This window comes from Cebus imitator, unplaced genomic scaffold, assembly GCF_001604975.1.
Source record: "Cebus imitator isolate Cc_AM_T3 unplaced genomic scaffold, Cebus_imitator-1.0 Scaffold90, whole genome shotgun sequence".
In the NCBI taxonomy this organism is placed as follows: Eukaryota; Metazoa; Chordata; class Mammalia; order Primates; family Cebidae; genus Cebus; species Cebus imitator.
This window is the reverse complement of record NW_016107405.1, coordinates 4,621,403-4,641,692: the sequence shown is the minus strand read 5'-3', so window position 1 is coordinate 4,641,692 and position 20,290 is coordinate 4,621,403. Positions and strand designations below refer to the sequence as shown.

Below are 20,290 nucleotides of genomic sequence, written 5' to 3'. Positions count from 1 at the left end.
GTTCTGGCAAGCAGGCTGTGGTGCAGCAGAACTCATGACATGCTCCGTGCCTGGTGCAGGGCCAGTGCTTCCCAAATATTGGTTGAATGTCTGATGTGGTTTTCTGTGTCCCCACCCAAATCTCATCTTGAATTGTAGCTCCCATAATTCCCACATTTTGTGGGAAGGACCCTTGAATTGTAGCTCCCATAATTTTCCCATTTTTGGGGAGATAACTGAATCATGGTGGCAGTTTTCTCCATACTGTTCTCGTGGTAGTGAATAAGTCTCACGAAAGCTGATGTTTTGATAAGGGGTTTCCCCTTTTGCTTGACTCTCAATTCTCTTTTGTCTGCCACCATGTAAGATGTGCCTTTTACCGTCCTCCATGATTGTGAGGCCTCCCCAAGCATGTGGAACTGTGAGTCCATTATATCTCTTTTTTAAATAAATCATCCAGTCTCAGTTATGTCTTTATCAGCAGCGTGAAAACAGACAAATACAATACCCTTTCTGGAATAGCACATTATATGACCTAGAGAAATAGAGGGGCTTACCCCAAAATAGTCTGGTGAATTTGTGGTTATTAACTGTTTTAGACAATTTCTCTTTCTACTAAAAAGCCTCACTCTCAAGAACATGCAAGGAAGAGAGATCTGTGAAGTTAACCAAAATAATAAGTGGTGAAATCTAAGGAGCACAATTCCACTTCCTTGACATAATTTGTTATGCCCATTTCCAGCCATATATTACTTCTAAGAAGATAGAAAAGCTATACAGTGAACCATGATTGGTGAGACATTTTAATTGTTCTTCCTGGAGATTAATGGTGCCTTGTAAAATGCACTGTTAAATCTGTTTCTTGCTTCTGGCATTTGTTTTTGAGAACAAATGTGTAATTACTAGGGAGGAAGTCTCAGAGAAACTATTTGCCATATTCCATAGGCATTTCTCCTCCCAACATAAAACTCAGGGTTTTCTCAATTGTTTCCTGCTTTTACAATGTGTTGGTGTGGCCACACAAATATCTATAGAAGTTGAGCAGGCAAATTGAGAACCTTAAAAGGAGCTGTTTAGTGCAAAGTACCTGTCAGGACCTGCTTCTTTTCCTCATGCTTACCCCTCCCCACACATACAGGCAGGATCAACTCCACCCCACCGGCTCTGGCCAGCTTGGTGATTAGGGGCACTTTAAAGACTTAAGTGATTCAACCTTAGCCAGCACTGCAAAGAGTCTCCTTCTACTTCTAATCACTGAGGCCACACCCACACTTTGTACCCCATTTCTGGTCTTTGGAGCTTAATCCTCCCTGCCCAGCATCCCCATTCCTTGAAGCCTGGGATTTTACATTGGCCCTTCCCCTTCCTCAAAGGACCTGCCAAAATCTAGGGCCTTATCCTAGAAGCTCAGACCTGTTACTCCCCACAGAGGTCACGTCTGGAATTGCCATAAGCTGCTCACCCAGTGTGAGGACACCATCTTTTCCACACTATGGCCAAACCAATGGCTTCAGGGATCATGGCTTATTACAGAGAGGTACTAGAGCACAGTATCTAAGAATCCGGGCTTTGAAGTTTCACCACCTGAGTTCAAACCCTGACTCTACCACTTCCTGCCTGTGTTATTCTGGGCAACTTGCTAAGCTTGAGTTTTCTTATCTACAAAATGAATATGATGATGATGATGATGATGATAATAATAATAATAATAATAGTACGCATCTCACAGGGCTGTTGGAGGTGTCACTAAAGTGATCTTTCTCGCCCAGTCAGCCTGCAGGAAGTGCTAGAAGAAGCACCCCAGCTTCTGTCTCATTCCCACTTGCACAACTCCCCTTGGTTTGCCCCATTGCACTGACAGCTCTTTAAATGGCATATCTCATCAGATATGACTCTGATGAGTACAGAATTCAGCTTTTCAAAACTTCATTTTTAGATTGCTATGAGACAGAATATTAAGCACATCCATACACCCTCAAAAGTTATTTAAGTCTTCTTGAAAGTAAAAACATTTGGTTTTTAATTGCCAGCACAGCTAATGATGATTAAGAAGAAACGGTTGTATCTTTAGGAATATGTCCTTCCCTGCCATGAAATAATGACCAATAAGAGACATCTTCTCAAGGTTCAATAAAGAAAACAAGATGTATTTCATATCTGAACATCAAAATAGTTCCCATGAAAGGCAGGAAATTTGTATTCTGTGCAGGTGTAATTCTGTTCTACCAACTAATTCCCTTGGTAGTTGCATAGCCTGTGGATCATGCAGCTTTCCTTTAAGGCGACATTAAAAACACTTCCCCCACCCTAAACAATGGTTTATGTGAAAGCATGCCATTTTATGTTTCCTGGACTAACTGAAAAATAGTTTAAACTATTTTAAACATTTACATCTTTTATTGAGTAGCTGAGAAAATATATGATGGAAGGATGTCAGTTTCATTAACTCTGTTTCAGGGAAAGAAAGGTCTGAGGGTTGAGTAGATTGGAACGTAAGGGCTCCTCTTTTAAGTTAGGGTGCAGCTTGATGGCTGTGATGAAAGGCAGCAGATGGGTGACATTAGAGAAAGGAGTCGGGGAAAGGCCTGACATGCCTGGAATGTAGAAATTTTGCCCATTCTGCTAAAAAATAGTGTGACTAGGGACTTCCAGTATATTCCAGGTACAGGAATTAGAGACAACCCATTGCAAATTCATTTGTAACAATATTGTTTTTTTTTTTTTTTTTTTTTTTTTCCAAATGGGACCCTTCTGAGCATGCCAGGATGCTATTATTTGGGGCTGAGTAGTGCTGGCTGGTCTGTATGAGAAAACCTAGAACATATGGTCACCCCTGAGGCTCTAAGCTTGCAGTTGGCATAAAGCCCAAGTGGCCTCAAGGGATGGAGAACCATTGAGCAAGTTGATATGGGAGCCCTCTCTGGTGTTACAAAACTCTCTGGCAGGGTTTTAAGTGCCCTAACTCACCAGTGTTCTACTGGCAGGGAAAACATCTACAACTTTGCTGTGCTTCTTATTTGTTCTCTTCAGGTAGAATCAACTAGGGTGTATATCTTGAAGCCAACCTTGGGTACAGTCATTTCTAAATCTGACTTCACAGTGTAATCATTTGAAACTCTGAAAAATACAGACATTCAGCTTCTACCTCTAGATATTCTAATTTAATATACCTGAGGTGGGCCCAGGCATCTGTATTTGTAAACATTCCTTTGATTATTTTGACACCTAGCCAAATTTGATAGTTCTTTTGGGCTTATGAAGAGGCTGTGGGGTTTTTAAAAGGCTGCATATTTCAATTTTTCTTTCTGTTTGAGATGGAGCCTCACTCTGTCGCCCATGCTAAAGTGCAGTGGTGCTATCTCAGCACACTGTAACTTCTGCCTCCCTGGCTCAAGCGATTCTCCTGCCTCAGCCACGAAGTAGCTGGTACTACAGGCACACACCACCATGTCTGGATAATCTTTTGTATTTTTCATAGAGATGGGGTTTCACCATGTTGGCCAGGCTGGTCTTGAACTCCTGACCTCAGGTGCTCCGCCTGCCTTGGCCTCCCAATAAATTTTTTAATAGGAGGATTAGAAGTTGAGAGCCAATACATGAAGAGAGGATATTAGAGAGGAAATGAAATATTTTCTACAATTTAATCACAATTTTTTATGAGACCAGAAAAGAAGCAAATTGCCTAAAAGTATCTAATCCTATTTTGCCTTGTTTATTCGCTCAGAAACAATTTGAAGATTTAGAAATGAGGTGCTTTTTGGACCAAGGACATAAGGATATAAGATTTTAACAGACAGTAGAATTTGGTAAAGAAATCCAGAAAAAGTATGTGAAGGAATCTGAGTAAAAAAAGTTAAGGAGATAGCTGCAAACTCCATGTGGGCAGCAATTCTATCTATCTTGTTCCGTATTGTAGTTCCTGGCACACAATGGTAGATGCATAAAAATTATTTACTAAAAGGCAAATGGCTCTTGGGGGGAACACTATTATGTGAGAATGACTCCCATACATTACTTTATAGTTAAAGAAAATCATGGGGCATGGTGGCTCATACCTATAATCCCAGCACTTTGGGAGGTTGAGGCAGGAGGATTGCTTGAACCCAAGAGTTCAAGACCAGCCTGGGCAACATAGGGAGACCCTGTCTCTACAAAAAATAAAACAATCAGCAGGGTATTGTGCTACATCCCTGTGGTCTCAGTTACTCAGGAGTCACTTGAGCCCAGGAGGTTGAGGCCATAGTGAGCCATGATTCCACCACTGCACTACTGCCTGGGCAACAGAGCAATATCTTGTCTCAAAAAATACATAGATAGATAGATAGATGATAGATAGATAGATAGATAGAGCAAAGAAACACATAATAGTTTGCCCAAAATATTTTTGGGGCATTTATTAATTGCTTTTAGACAAACAATTTTGCTCCCTATGTATAAGCTCAAATCTCAGGGACTACTGAGGAAGATAAATCTGGGGACCTAATGTCTTCCATCCTTTCTTCTTCCTTGGTGTCCACTGGGACTAGAATGCTTTCTAGTTGAAAGAGATCATGAAAGCATTAGGCCATTATGCTAAAACCAAACCTGATCTGATTACTTCATGCATGCTTTTTCTTGACTGGTAAAGAAAAAGAATTTTGTATCAGTGTCTACTTTAGAATGACCACATTCAAGTTTCAGAGAAGTTACAAAAGTTGTAATTTTTTTTTCTCATCTTGGCACAATCATCTTTCACTACAAGAGGTTGCCTCTGAATATCTACATTTTAGGCATAGTTTCTAGGGGCCGAGGCTGTCTGTTTTAGAAAGTTGTTTTAAAAGAAGTATAGATCGCGTATCTTTTTCTCTAGGGCCTCAGATTATAGTAAAGAAGATAATAAATATGCAAGGTCTCCAGAGTGTGGAAGAAGAAAGAGTGTGTGTATCTTGGAATAAATCATCTTTGTATAAAGACAGCAGCCCTGACCTTTCCCCACTGCAGACACAGCCAGGGGGATCATGGAAGGTCCCAACCCCTCAGGTCAGTGCACACAGCCTTGTTTTCCTAGGGGTCAGCTCTTTCTGGTCATTCTATCATAGAGAATTATGTTTAAAAGTAGAGCAAACTAAAAAGCAGTTTCATTTGGAATATGAGTGTCTGTTATTTTATGGACTTGAGTGGGCAGGATACATAAACAGGTGGTTTTTCAAATTACTGGACTTTCCAGATGCTGCTCACTACTGCAGCTGTTCCTACTTTCAACCCCTTAAAAGTATGGCCAACCCTGGGTTAATTGAAAGAATATCTCACATCATGAAGCTTTTCATAATTCAAGGGTACTTCGTGTACCTTGCCTTAAATTTTAATAAATAATGTGAAATCATATTCAGTTAAAACTGAAGTTTTTTTTTATTATAGTTGATAGATGGAGGGTGGAAAATACTCTTTTAATAAGCATTTAAAGTATGTATAATTGTTGGCTGAACTTGAAAGCATTTCACATGCTTAAGAATAAATAATATCCACCATATTATTATCATTCTTTGCTCGGTATTCTGAGAACAATTTCCCACTAAAGATAATCATAATGTAATTTTACAAGTTGGGGATTCTGAATTCCATGCATAATTTCATACATGGTAGAATATCAAGCACCAACTTGTGAAGCTATCCCCTAAACAAACATACAAGCAAAACTAATACTAATGCCAACAGAAAAAGATATTAACGTGGTACTGAGTGCTTTGAGACAATCTGATCTTTTAAATCTTATGCTTTGATTAGATGTATATCAAATAATAATTTTATAAAGACTGTTATACTGATATTATTCACCAATTGCTCTAGAATGCTTTCTAGTTGAAAGGGATCATGGTGGCATTAAGCCATTCTATTGAATCCAAAACTGGTCTGATTATCATGTGCATGCATTTTCTTGACTATTAAAGAAAAATTTATCTCTGTGCATATTTAAGAATCACTGCATTCCCATTTTAGAAAAGCAAGTTGTGAATGTATTTTTCTGTTTTGCAGCAGACCTCTTCTCTGATGTCCTGATTTGTCTCAGTGCTAACAGAATCATCTAAATGCATTTTTTCCTCTCATGACAATAGTCTATGACAAATCACATAATTTTATCTATTCTTCCTTAATGATACATTTCAAAATATCTGTTTTGGGCAGTAACTATGTAATAAGATGGATCACATTTTAAACTTTTTAGCCCTTAATTTCTCTTAATATTACAAAAGAGGACTTGGAGGCCAGCCTGGTAACCATGATAATCCCTTTCAACTGTAAAATTCTGTCATTTTCTACATATATAGTTCAATCCCCAAAGCCACTTCTCATTGTCCTCATTTCACATCCAGACCATGATGCAATTACATGTGAACTCTTTTCTGCTCAACTAGGCTGGCTACTTTTCATCACCTTTTGTACCTTCACCAGAGTCACTTTACAAAGTCACCTTCATTTTACCACACTGATGCTTGCAGTCATTCATGGCTGCCCACCACTTACACGACGATGTCCAAACTTATCACGAGTGCTGGATTCAGAGACTCTGTATTTTACTTTGATCAGTCTTTTCATCTTTATCACCTACCACTCTGCCACATGAAATCTCAAATCCCAGCTCGAATGAGATACTAAAACTTTCCTATATAAGACATTCTTGTCTCCGTGCCTGGCTCATTTAGAATGCCCTCCTGTACTTTTGCCCCAGTGATTTACAATCCATCTGTCCTCCATGACCCAACTCAAACTGCACCTCCATCATATCATTCTCAATTAAACCATCTGCAACACATCCTCCTTCTCTGTACTCTGCTATCCTTTCCATGGCTGGGTCTCCCTAACACTTCGTATTGATACCATTCCCTATTTAAAAATCTTTTTGTTATGCAGTATTCAACACTACTGTACTCGCTTTTGTTTTCTTATTGTGTATATTATATTTGGTCTATTTCCAAAATGATGAGAAGGCTTACAGTAGAGACCACATAAAACAGTACGCCAGTTAAAAAGGGAAACGAAAATACAAAACCATATGTGAAGAGAAGGAACATGAATTAATGAAACTTAAAATCCAGCTATAGATTTGAAACTGCTTCCTGGCAGTCAAGGCAAACAAACAAACAAACAAACAAAAGAAACAGATAAAGGATCAATTAGTTACCATGTAGCAGTGACTTACTATTTTGGTTGTATATATACATTTTTTTAAAACATTTTTTTGTATGCATGTATGCATGTTTGCATGTTGTCTCATTAATCTTTTTTTTTTTTTTTTTTTTTTTTTTTTTTTTTTTTTTTTTTTTTTTTTTTTTTTTGCACTGTCGCCCGGGCTAGACTGCAATGGCACGATCTTGGCTCACTGCAACCTCTGCCCCCCAGGTTCAAGTGATTCTCCTGCCTCAGCCTCCCAAGTAGCTGGGATTACAGGCGTCCACCACCATGGCTGGCTAATTTTTTTGTGTTTTTAGTAGAGACAGGATTTCACTATGTTGGCCAGGCTAGTCTGGAACTCCTGACCTTGTGATCTGACTGCCTCAGCGTCCCAAAGTGCTGGGATTTACAAGTGTGAGCCACCATGCCCAGCCATTAACTGTAATCTTCTTTGCGATTACTAGAATTTATCATAGGAATTACATAGCAAAGTATCTAATCTAGCATATTGCAAGCGTTTAACAAATAAATTAATTGGTGGCTAATCTTATCAAAATCATAGCTTTGAAGCCATTTTATTTAGAAAATCAAAATAAGTACATAATAAACATGTGAATGACAGCATGAACAAAAGAAGAAGACCAGAAATCTCAGAGGGAGAATGAAGGGTTTGAGTTTGTAACCACTTTAGTTAAAGGAAATTTTATAAAGTGGTCACAAGCTACTTAATATTTTTGGGTAAATGTCTATATTTGCGTAAATTGTCTCATAATGTGGATCCACAAGCTTTTAGTAAAATGAGAAATTAATTTTATTGGAACTGGATTGTATACTGAAATATATATCATTATTACTAGTAAAATAGGTGATAACACTGTACCTTCTTAAAATATATGTTTATACCACACATGAGTTTTCTTTCCTCTCCCTAAATAACTGTTTTCTTGGAGGAAAAAATGCAAATTCAGCTGTTTTCTGGGATTACTGAAAGTTACTATGCAGATACACTATCCTGTTCTTCACAATGCAGAGAACACCCTAGTCTGGCACTGTCCAATAGAGATTTCTGTGCTGATGGAAATGCTCAACATCTGTGCTGTTCAATTGATAGAGAAATGTTCTATACCTGTGCCACTAGCTTTGCCTGTTGCACACTCACAATGTGGCTACTATGACTAAGGAAGTAAACTTTACATTTTATTTAATATTAATTACTTGAAATTTAAATGAAAAGAGTCACAAATGGCTAATGATTACCATATTGGACAGAGTAGCTTTTACAGGGCTGCTTGCTTTTAGGACCAACTTTTCCTTACTTGATTGGGTACCTTTAACAGTAGATTCCATTGGCCACTGTTTCTTTCTTATTATGGGAACTTTTAAGCTACCATCCATTAGCAGTAAAACTTTGGGTGCTTTTAAGAAGCATCCAAAATTATTATCATGATTTTTTTAAGAAGCCTATGTTGTTGACCAGGTGTGGTGACTCATGCCTATAATCCCAACACTTTGGGAGGCCGAGACCAGTAGATCACTTGAGATCAGGAGTTCAAGACCAGTCTGGCCAACAACTGGTAAAATCGTGTCTCTACTAAAAATACAAAAATTAACTGGGCATGGTGGCGTGCACCTGTAGTCCCAACTACTCAGGAGGCTGAGACAGAAGAATCGCTTGAACCTGGGAGGTGGAGGTTGCAGTGATCCAAGATCATGCCACTGCACTTTAGCCTGTGTGATAAACTGAGACGCTGTCTTAAGTAAAAATTTGAGAAATTTATTATTTACTGTCATTGAAACTGGGAGAGAATCATCCCTGTTTCTGTAATTTTGTCTGTGGTTGGACTTGAGGGTACTTATTTATAAAATAGGAGTCTCTATAAGATGTAGACAGGCCCCTGTTCATCAGCCAGACACTCTTTGGGCAGAATTTGCATTTATAGTCTTGGTGTCTCTCTGCAGGGGGTTCTCTGAAGTCCTCTCTAGGCCAGGCATCTGAGTAAGTGAGGCTGCCAAATTCTTTTCTAGGTGGATTTTTTGGTTTGACTGTCTTGTTTTGCTCACAGTTCTATGAGCAAGCAGTCAGGGTTTGGTTTCTTTAGGCCAGCAGGAGCTTGCTCTAGCTTTTTCTTTTAATTTCTTTAATTTGAAGATCCCCACATTTGCTCTTTGAAATGCTGTTTTGTAAACTGCTATTTCCTCCAAGCCTGTTATGTTTTTTTTCCATCTGTGTTGAAGTCTCTTTTCCCAGTAGGGCCTTTCTCAACTTAGTCATGCTATGTGTGGAGACCCACATCCACACTGCTGGCCTCTCTGACTCATCCCGGGAGGTTCACTTGCTCCAGGGAATCTCACTCACAGTGCAGTGGAACAACAGGGAGGATCCAGTGAAGCGAGTCCTCTCTGAAATCTGCCTCTTTTCCTGGCAACTCTCCTGTTCAAAGCTACATGAGAAGGGTGAGGGGAGGAGGGAGGAAAGCACAAATATCCTCTTCCTTTAAGATAACGTTTTTAGTAAATAGTTTTTTTAGTGATTCTAATTTCTAGTTTATAAGGTACTTTTGTTGCTGTTGCTTTTAAATAGTCCATAATCTGGCTACTCAAAAAAAAAGCTGCAAAATGCTCCAATTTTCCTTTTTCCTATGCCAGGAAGCCAAGAGAGTCAATTCTGACAGTTATATTTTCCTTCCAGTTACAGATTAAACTGTTTCCTCTTTTGAAATATATTATTCATGAATGTCAACAGTTTGCAACCTATAGCTCCTCCCATCCATAGACAGGAGGTGTGGTGGGTGGAAATTGCTCCTTCACCTCATTGGTTGCTGGGGATTGTGGAGGTCTAGATCTTCACACTCTAATCCCTGAGCCAGGATTTTTCCTTAGCCTTCCACTTCTCAGAGAAAACCCTCTGCCAAGGATGGCTCTAGCCCATGATATCCCAATCCAGATGTGTTTAGACAATAAATTTCTCCCACTAGATTGGCTAAAAGGGTCAAAATCAAGTAATAATGATAATTTAAAACTGATCACTGAGTCAGACCTAAGTCTGGCCAATAACCAGGTCCATTTATTTTTAATCTCACCAAACACATCCTGAAAGTATGAGAAGGAGCTCCAACCTGAGCTAACTCCATTAGCTCAGGGCGGGCTGACCCAGGCAGCTGCTAAAGAAGCAACTTTCCACATCTAAGTGCAGGTGTTCATAGGAGAAACCAAGAGGCACATATTGTTTTTGGTTTTGTAGATTTGCTTAGTTGTGCAAAAGTGACTTATTAGCGTAAAGTAGCTCTCATTTGTATATCAATAAGTAGGTATTTTCTTTGTCTTTAGTCCTAGGCATTTCCATCCACTGTATTATTTTTTAAGAAAGCACTTCCCATCGTTTTAGTGGGGGTAACATGCCCATCTTGTATTCTAACTGGTCCTGGGCACAAGACCCGACACAATTTTCTTACTGTCTTAATGCCACGTGCAGTGGGGACCTGTCACTAGACTTTCAACCTGGCAATGGATAGGAACCATCTCACCGTCCCAAGGAGTATGGGTCGTCTGTTGCGGAGGTCAATAGGTTCACTTGCTAGGACAAAAGTGTAGTTATCAGAGCTACAAAACTCATTTTAGCTGAATTCCAGCTGAACTGACTATTGGGGGAAGATAGGGGGAAGGAAGATGTGACAATTTCTGCTGACTGTGGAGCGCCTACACATCAAACCCATAAAATTGTGTGTGTGTGTGTGTTGTGTGGTGTGGTGTGTGTGCACGGCAATGCTAAAGAAGGATGCAGGGGCTAACTGCCAGAGGAGAGCTGTCCCGGCCCTTCCCCGCTGGCCGCTCGGCCTACCTTGACCACATCGTCGTTGAGGTGTTTGGGGTCACGGTTGACCAGGTCGATCTCCTTGGTGTGCGCGTCGTAAACTTGTTTCTCGCTCAGCTCGTCTGCCATGGCCTTGTTGTTGGGCTTGTAGATGTTGCCGTGCTCCCGGATGGGAACGGTGTAGAGATGTCCCTGCAGAGGGCGGAGGGCGGCCGGCCAGGAGCGGGAGGGCGGCAACGGCGGTGGGAGGAAATATTCAAAAAGAAAAGCAAGCGATCAGAAGTCAGCCTGGTGGCGGGGAAAACCTCGGGCTCGAAATCGAACTAACCGCACCGCAGCCACGGCTCTGCGCACAGAAACTGCCTGCGCGCCGCCAGCTTTTTAAGAGGATCTCGCCGAAGACACCACACCCCTCGGTACTCAGTGGGGCGCGCCTGCCTCCCCCGCCCGCCGCCAGGGGTCAGGGCAAGCCCCGCCGCGCGGTCCGCAGGCCCCCGCCCGCGCGCGCCCCGGCTCAGCCCCCCACGACCCGCGGGACCCTGTGGCGAGGGGGAGGCCTCGGGCTTCTCCCGGACCCCTCTGCCGCGCCGCTCTTGCCCCTAGCGCTTCACCTGCTCCGCGTTCCGGTCCCCGGCCCCCATTACCCCTGTCCCCGTAATCCCTTCCAGCTTTGTCTAAGACCCAACAGCAGCCTCCTGACCCAGGGAACGTTCCCCTCATCGTGCTTCTTGGCCCGGTCCCCCTCGCACCTGCCCTCGCACCCCACCCTGCCTTGGCCCTCTCTCGTCCCTCTCTCGTCCCTCCACGGCACTCCCTCCCCATTCCCCCGCATTGATCACAATTCGGAAGCCCCATATCTCTGGCGGAGCCCCTAAACGTTCTATAACTCAGTCTCACCTGCGCAGCTCCCCGGACCCACCCTCAGGGCACTCCCAGGCTGTGGGCGGGTGGCTGAAGGGGAGCTACTTGTGTGAAGACGAGGTCCCCACACCGGGGCAGAGCTCCCGCGCGTGGAGGGGGTTGGAAGAGATGGTGGCAGTTTGGGGATGGCAGGTCCACCCCTCTCAGAACACCCCTGACAGAAGCCAAGATGCAGAAGGAGTTCTTGAGATGGTTCAAGAACTTTGGAAAGTGCAAACACACCGTGTGCCGCCTCCGGGACCAGCTGGTTGGGCGCCGGGCGGGGAGTCCCGGGGACTGTCCCCAGGACTCGAGTAAATGACCCCCCCAACCCTGAACTCCACCTCCCCGAACCCCCAGCAGGCAGGGCCGGATCGCTGGGGTCCCACAACAAGGGAGCACCCTAGACCCATCCAGAAAACATGTCCTCAGCCCGGCAGATCCAGTCTCAGGACCCCAACCCACTTTTCTGTGTCTTCCTAGTTCAGGGGCTCCCTTGGCCCCCTCCCCATTAGGAAAACATAAAACATTCCTGGCTTCTCTTCACCTCCCCGCCCAGGCCCATTCCTCAGCGGTGCCAACCCCAGAGGAGTGCTCTGCGAAGTGGAGAGAGGGCTGGGGCCAGGGCAGCAGTCGGGTACTTGGAGAGGCAGAGAGCAGAAGCGGGCACTCCCAGCGCGCCCCCACAGAAGCCTACCTCCGAGTCTACGTATTTGCCCCCAGACATGCTGGCCCGTGGCTGGATGAAGGCTCTGAGGAGGTTTCCCTGGGCTGTGATTTAAGGGAACTGAGGAAGGAAGATCTTCTATTGTATGGGGGGGAAAAAGGCGCTGGCGGGGGGCGGTGGCTGGGAGGGAGCCTCCTGGCCGCCGGCCAAGGGTTTGTTCTGCTCGCGGTTGGCCCGGACGTGCGCTGTGCTGGGTCTAGGCACATCCCCAAGGTTCTGGCAGCAGAGGGCGGGGAGCGCCCGCAGCGAGCAGAGAGCCAGTAAGAATGTTTCTCCCACTCTGGGTTGCTTGGGGAGAGTATTTTAAACCCGAGGCAACATTTTCCCAGCTCTGAACCAAGAGGCGTCCCTGGGAGAGCGAATGTTTTTGCAGTGCATCATCTCAGCAGGGGTGGAGGGAGCCGACACGCCTGCAGAGATGCCCAGTATGGGCAACAAAGGTGGCACAGTCCTGCCCTGTCCTAAGCCATCCCCGCTTCATTCCTCCGCCCCGCCCATCGCCCACTTTCTGTCTCTGCCTTAAGACACATCTGTCTCCCTGTTTCACAGAGGGAAGGATGAAAGATAGTTAGGAACCTTTAGGTATATTTCACATCTAAACTTTGTGGATTCCTTGTGGAAGGAATCTGTGTGGGTGCCAGTGGTGTACTTTTGGTGACACTCGTTTACATCTAGTCAGTGTGGATGGAAACTTAAGCAGGCATGCAGAATCTAACGTTTCCCATGCGTTTCTGAAATGCCTTCCAAACGCTTCAAAATAAGAAAGGAAGATGTTTAACTTTTCTGTAATTTTATTACCGATCTTTTCTGGAACAATGGAAATTTATGCCAACAAATTATACCATATTTGCAAAATACATAAAATATTTATAATTGTAGAATTATTTGATTAAAGCTTCAGGTTTATTATTATAGAAGATTTTTTTTTTAATGTGCTTGTCTGTGAGGAAAGATTTGAGTTTTTGAATTGATCAGACTTAAAAAATGTGATAGTGATTCAAGTACTTTATCTGTTCCTGAATTTGGGGCTTCTCTTTTGACTTTATTGTAAACAAGCACAAAGTGAATTAATTAAATAGTAATCAGTCATTTTACTTTTGGGCTATAATTAATCGGAAACTCATTATCCAAAAATGAAAAAGACAAGTTACTTATGATACCATATGCAGTCAAAAGTCAAAGTGTCACTTGAAATTAAAAAAAATAAAATAAAATAAGCTGGAAGTACACCTGAAGGGGCACAGGCTAAAATTAAAATAGAGAAGGGAATGCGGGGTGGGAGCAAGAGGGAGGAGAAAGGGAAATGGATGGAATGCTGAAATAGTTCATTATCTAACTGGAGAGAAGACACAAAGTATAAAAGAACTGTAAAAGACAGGATATGATTGGTAGCAAAAATTTTTGGAACAAAAGATCAGTTTTAACTAAGAATGGCAGGGAAAGAATGGCAGGGAAATGGCAGTTTTAGCTAAAGATGACAGTGTCACAAATGTTGGCATGCCTGTAATTATGTTGGCCATTCATGATTAGCAGACTAAAGATCTTTCCAAAGTTGGGTTTTTCCAAATACCACTTTGGTGGGAGCTAAATGATGAAAACTCATGGACACAAAGAGAGAAACAACAGGCACTGGGGCCCACTTGAGGGTGGAGAGTGGGGGAGGGAGAGAAGCAGAAAAAATCACTATTGGGCTTAGTACCTGGGCGATGAAATAATCTGTACAACGAATCCCTGTGACACAAATTTACCTATATAACAAATCTGCACGTGTCCTCCTGAACCAAAAATAAAAGTTAAAAAAAGTGGAGCATTTTAAAACAAGCTTATTTATGAATAAATAATTTGTTTTTCTTTCTCTCTTTCTTTCTCTCCTTCCTTCCCTCCCTCCCTCCTTCCTTCCTTCCTTCCTTCCTTCCTTCCTTCCTTCCTTCCTTCCTTCACAGGGTGTCCTCTGTCACCCAGGCTGGAGTGCAGTGGTGCGTTCATAGCTCACTTCAGCCTGGACCTCCTGGGCCCGAGTGATCCCCCCACCTCCTTTCCTGATAGAATGCTGAAACTATAGGTGTGCACCACCACACCCCACTAATATATTTTTTAAAGTTTTTGTAGAGATGGGGATCTCATTCTGTTACCCTGGCTGGTCTCAAACTCCTGGCCTCAAGCAATCCCCTTGTCCTGGTCTCCCAATGTGTTGGGATTACAGGCCTGAGCCACCGCACCTGGCCAAAACGTTGAGTCTTCTTAATTTTATTTCTGCCAGATTGCATTTCTAAATTATTTGAACAAATTGTTAACAAGTATTAACAAAAACATTGTGCTAGAAAAGACGGTCAGGTTCAGTATGTTCTATAGTACCTAGTCCACCTCCAATGACTGCCGTAAGTTCATTTAACTCTTCTTTCATATAGGTCATTTAGGGTTATGTTCTATGGAAAAATGTGGAAACCACTTCCCATCTATTGTTATTCAGTCTTCAGCTGTGATGAGTAATGTTCACTGTGAAAAAAGTCAACAGGAACACAGAGGGAGCTTGTCCTGCATTCCAGCAAGAAAAGGACTTTCTGGGGAGGCCTTTAAGTGAATGCTTAACTAGAACTCAACCAAGGGAAAGCAAACTCGCTGGGAAAGTCCGTGTAGAAAAGTCTAATCAACATCAACACATGGAATCATAATGATCAGTGAAGCGTTGTCAATGCCAAAATGCATTCCTAATGAGAGGAAAAACCACAAACTCTTCATTAACCTGCCTCAGCAAGAAGCTGGCACCAAAGAGAAACACATCTTAGTCTGGTTATAATAGCTGACTTAGAGAAACTGCTCCAGATTTATGAGAAATAAAAGGAGAAGACCATTGTTAGCATAGGTACAAAATTTGAAATGAATAGATGATATAAACAAAATCGCGTTTCTTTGATTCCCACACAGAGAACTTTAGGCTTGAAGGCAAGGTAATGACTTTCTTCAAATCATTTACTTAAAAAATGAGTAGTTGGCAATTCATTTGCCCTCTATCTTTTTCTGTTTTAGAAGCAGCATTAAGGGTCATCCTATGGATTAGAGGGCACTAGAAATATAGATCTAAAAGCCACACAGATCAAGCAAACCAACCATCTGAGAGATGAGGATGCTAAAGCTTAAATACACTAAAAATACATTTTCCTAAGGAGTTTTGTTAATGAAACATTTTACAGTTGATAAATCACTAGAGCACCTGTTAGCAACTTCCGAGACGGGGGTTCTTAAGCAGGCTAGTCAGGGTCAGCTTATGGCAAAATTGTAAAATTCATGGCTTTCATCTTCTCTCATCTCCTTCTCTACGTTGCTTCACCATGGCACAACTTCCTCTTCCCATCCTTACCACCATGGGTTCTTTTCATATTATTGGCTACTTTCTTTTCACTATCACTGTAAGATTTGGAATAGAAAGGTTTGACCACTTTCAATGATATCCACGGTGTTAAGGGCAGGCATCTTTCCAACATTTCCCAACACTCAGCAGCCCGAGAGTTTCCAAATATGCCTTTGGCAATTCGTTCAGAGAAGGAATTTTGGCTTGGGTTATAATAGGAGTTATCACTACGTATAATATTATGAAAATGTAATAATCAGTATGGCAGAGCCACCCGCCAATCATTTTAAACTTTAGCCATGGCACTGGAGCTGTGCATTAGACTACTGATGGTTAGTTGCTGAATCATTAGAAGGTTAAGGGTCCTCAGGGGAAAGCAAATGTACATTTCAGAGCAGTGACCATTTACATGCAAGTGTATAAACATGCCAACATTTTAACCATCTGTGTGTAAGTACATAAACACATCATCTTTTAATGATCTCTGAGTTCAGCTCAGTATATGCTCTGTTTGTCAGCATCACCACCCTGTACGCCTTCCCCTATTCACTGCATCAGCTGAATCCTATTGAGGCTTCCTTCCTGTAGTTGCCCATTTCATATGTGGAAAGAAGTGGCTTTCTGGATGAAGAGTGGCCACATTACCTGACCCCTTCCTTGCCTTGTTCTAACTTGAAGCTCTCATGGATTGGGCCTTTCCACTTTGAGTATTTTAAATAATTGTTTTCCTACTTATTTTCTTTAAAGAAACAAACAAGGAGCCATTTTGTGTTCAAAAAATCTTTCTGATCAAGATTGCTTGGCTGGGCATGGTGGCTCATGCCTGTAATCCCAGCACTTTGGGAGGCTGAGGCAGGTGGATCATGAGGTCAGGAGTTCAAGACCAGCCTGACCAAGATGGCAAAACCCCATCTCTACTAAAAATACAAAAATTAGCTGGATGTGGTGGCAAGCACCTGTAATCCCAGCTACTTGGGAGGTTGAGACAGAGAACTGCTTGAACCCGGGAGGTGGAGGTTGCAGTGAGCTGAGATCGTGCCACTGCTCTCCAGAGCAAGACTGTCTCAAAAAAAATATATATATGGCTAAGCATTTTCTTTTCATACTATTTCTTTAAGTTAACTTCATTTTATTTTACAAAATGAAAAATACCACTGATATCTACCCAATGGGAGTATGTAAACTTCAGTGAGGTGATGTATTTGAAGCTCCGAGGATACTGCCTAAAGCACAATAGTTGCTAGGGTTGAGGGAACACATTTCAGTCCATAAATTTAAGATTCAAATAAATATATTTTACTTCAAAGTATTTTTATTGTAAAATAATTCAATTATCCGAGATACGGCAAATTATATGATGGACACCTGCCACCTAGCTTGATCAAGTATCACTTTGCCTTATTTACTCCAGAGCTTTTAAAACAGAAAACATTACAGATACTGTCAAAGTCCCTTGTGGACTATAACACTCTCTTTTTCTGTAACTGAACTTAATTTCTTTTACAAAGCCCCATTCCTTCAGGTGGCTGAAAATTCACCTTAGTCAATTTCTAGTTTCTTCCAATTTGTCCTAAATTCCAGGGGCTTATGAGGTGACCAGGAATCTTGGGTGTATCTGTGGAGCAGCGTTTCTTCCTTAGCTGTACATCTTGGCATCTGCTGATAAGTACGTCACTCTGTCAGTCCTTGGTCATTGGTCCATTCAGGAGAATGAGAGCTGGGCTGTCCTTCAAGCTCATTGAAGGTGATCCTTTGGGCCAGAGACACTTTCTTGCTTTTTCTGTTCCTTTCTTGGGGCTCTCTGCAAGCAAATCTGATTAATCTGGGTGAGCAGGTCTGATGCAGCATGGTGGAACCTCCCATGGTGAGTATGATGTAGAGAACAGAGTAAGTCCTATGTTCTGCCATGGTGCAGAGAAGCTCTAGGGTGTTGCTGCCTCCATGCGCACTATCTAAAAACAGAAGGCACAGATATCTTTGCTTTTCAATCCTCTGAATGTATCAGGACCCAAGCTTAGAGACATCCCCGTCAAAAACTACTTTGCTTCTTTTCACAACTTCTCCCTTGAGCAGGAAGCCTTGCTTTTATATCACCTACAGATATTTTCATGCCATGAAATCCTCCAGGACCAGGATTTTGGAATTAAGAAAAGGCTTATCTCTGCTTTTATGCTATAAGAATTCTTCCACAAGAAAAAATGGGATAGGGGAAAGCTCCAGGGGCAACCAGAAAAGAACATTAGTGAAATTTCAAAAGCGTCGTCCTTCCCTGATTTTCTTCTCTTTCCCTTCAACCAAATCTTGCCAAGATCGTTGCCAGTACTGTTTCTGAGTTACAACAAACCCTCAAACTCAAATTTCACATATGTAATTTCAGAACTTCTGCCAATATTTACATTTCATTGGTAGCCTTAAGGCTTTTTAACCTAATTAACTCAAAATATTAATAGTGAAAGAATATGTTTAGCTTTTAGTGTTTCCTATGTCACTTTACAATTTTATTAATAAAATATTTTGTTATTCAATATGAAATAAATCTGATCGGTTATTTAATATGATGGAAATAAGATTAATTTTTAGGAGAGCAAGTGCAATTATTTTTTTGTGTCCTAGCTAAAATTGGTAGAGGAATAGCCATATTGTGAGTGCTAGGCCAGTAGTGCAGATGTGGCTTTATGGCCTTGTCTAAAGGATGTCATAACAGCTAACTGAAAGTGAAAGATGAAGTGTCCCGACATGTTTTTGTATCATATATCTAACACATATTTGTTTTAAAACTACATTTTAGGGTGTATCAATCAATTATAGCTGCAAAAATACTGCATAAGTAAACTACTACAAAATTCAGTGCTCTAAACAACCATGATTTTCATCATAGAATTATTAGGTTGGGTTGGCTGGGGCTTGGCTGATGTTGGTGAGGTGTCTGGGGCAGATTCACCTCTCACTGCTTGGTATGTCTCCTCCTTGGACCAACAAGATGGTTGAGGCACATTCTTCTCATGCTCCATGAAGCAGCAGTGGCACAAGAGGACAAGAAAAAATATATAAGGCTTCTAAAACCCCAGACTTGGAGAAGCACACTGTCACTTCTGCCTTGTTCCCTTGGCCAAAGCAAGTCAGGTGACTTAGCCCAACATCAAGGGATGGGGATGGAAATGCCACCAAGGATGAGGCCATGGCAAGGATGTATGAAGAACTCAAATCTATATCATATATGTGTGATCATTGGAGGTTGCTTCTTTTTTTGGCTTTCAATTTTATAAGTTTTCATCTAACTTTTTGATACTATTTTTGCTATTTATTACTTCTTTCTCAGAAAGCTTTATATAGTATATTAAAATTTTTGTCCCTTAGTTGGTAACAAAAACAAAGATTCCTTAATCACAAATGAAATGCAAACTCCTAGATGAAGATTTTCAGATATGATGGCTGACAGACGGCCTGAGAGAGGGGTCTTGGGAAGGTCACAGATACATTCTCTTGCCTTAAAAAAGAATGTGCTTTTCAAGACAGTTGATAATTAACCTTACTGGAGTAATAATTAGGCCATCACCTGTCCTCAAAATTCTTGGCTGGTGAAATCTAAAAGAATGTTTGGTTTTAGATAGCTGATACTAGGTTTTAGAGTGCCAGCTTTTATATTTTGGTAATTTCTGACAAAAATCACTCTTTAAAACATTAATTGTTAGCTGGGCATGGTGGCTCATGCCTGTAATCCCAGCACTTTGGGAGGCTGAGGCAGGCAGATCACTTGAGGTCAGGAGTTAGAGGCCAGCCTGGCCAACACAGTGAAACCTGTCTCTATGAAAAATACAAAAATTAGCCAGGTGTGGTGGTGGACACCTGTAATCCCAGCTACTTGGGAGGCTGAGGCAGGAGAATCACTTGAACCTGGGAGATGGAGGGAGCCAAGACCATGCCATTGCAAACCAGCCTGGAAAACAAGAGCAAAACTCTGTCTCAAACAAAAAAAACAGAAACATTTATTTTTCCCCTCCCTGTCTTTTAAAGCAGAGTTGGCGGAGCATAGGTGCTTGCCCCAGGCCGAAATTCAGTAGGGCTGCTGAAAGTGCTGGCATCTTCCTCCTAATTCCTCACAGTTTTAATGAAGATCTGGAGGGATGCTGCCTGAAACCAGATTTCAGAAACAAACTTCCAGTTGCAGAGACTTCCTCAAGTAGTCTCATTGGTATTTGTGCTACAGAGGGCTAAGTGTCATCATTATTTTTCCAGATTTAGAACTAAATCTGGTGGAATTTGTGCTTGTCTTTGAAAATGTAGCAAAATTTTGCCTTTAAAGATAGGTTATCTCAAAATGTGCAGACTTGGTTTATCTTACTTTATCTTATTGCAAAATTTGGTTCTTTGAGAT

General features: G+C 41.9%; 1 protein-coding gene across 2 annotated transcripts in view; it reads right to left on the bottom strand.

Annotated features, from left to right (window-relative positions):
• CAV1 (caveolin 1) overlaps window positions 1-12,838 on the bottom strand; it is a 36,582-nt gene extending 23,744 nt beyond the window's left edge. Inside the window, exons 1-2 of one of the 2 annotated variants that reach the window (XM_017535054.1) lie at window positions 12,537-12,838; window positions 10,967-11,131 (exon numbers count right to left, since the gene is read on the bottom strand). In XM_017535054.1, the coding sequence (XP_017390543.1) occupies window positions 10,967-11,131; window positions 12,537-12,566 (195 nt within the window). In that variant the 5' untranslated portion in view covers window positions 12,567-12,838. Of the gene's footprint in view, window positions 1-10,966; window positions 11,132-11,836 lie in introns of both variants that reach the window. The other variant, XM_017535055.1, reaches the window with a different exon arrangement.
• Between the last annotated feature and the right edge of the window lie 7,452 nt (window positions 12,839-20,290).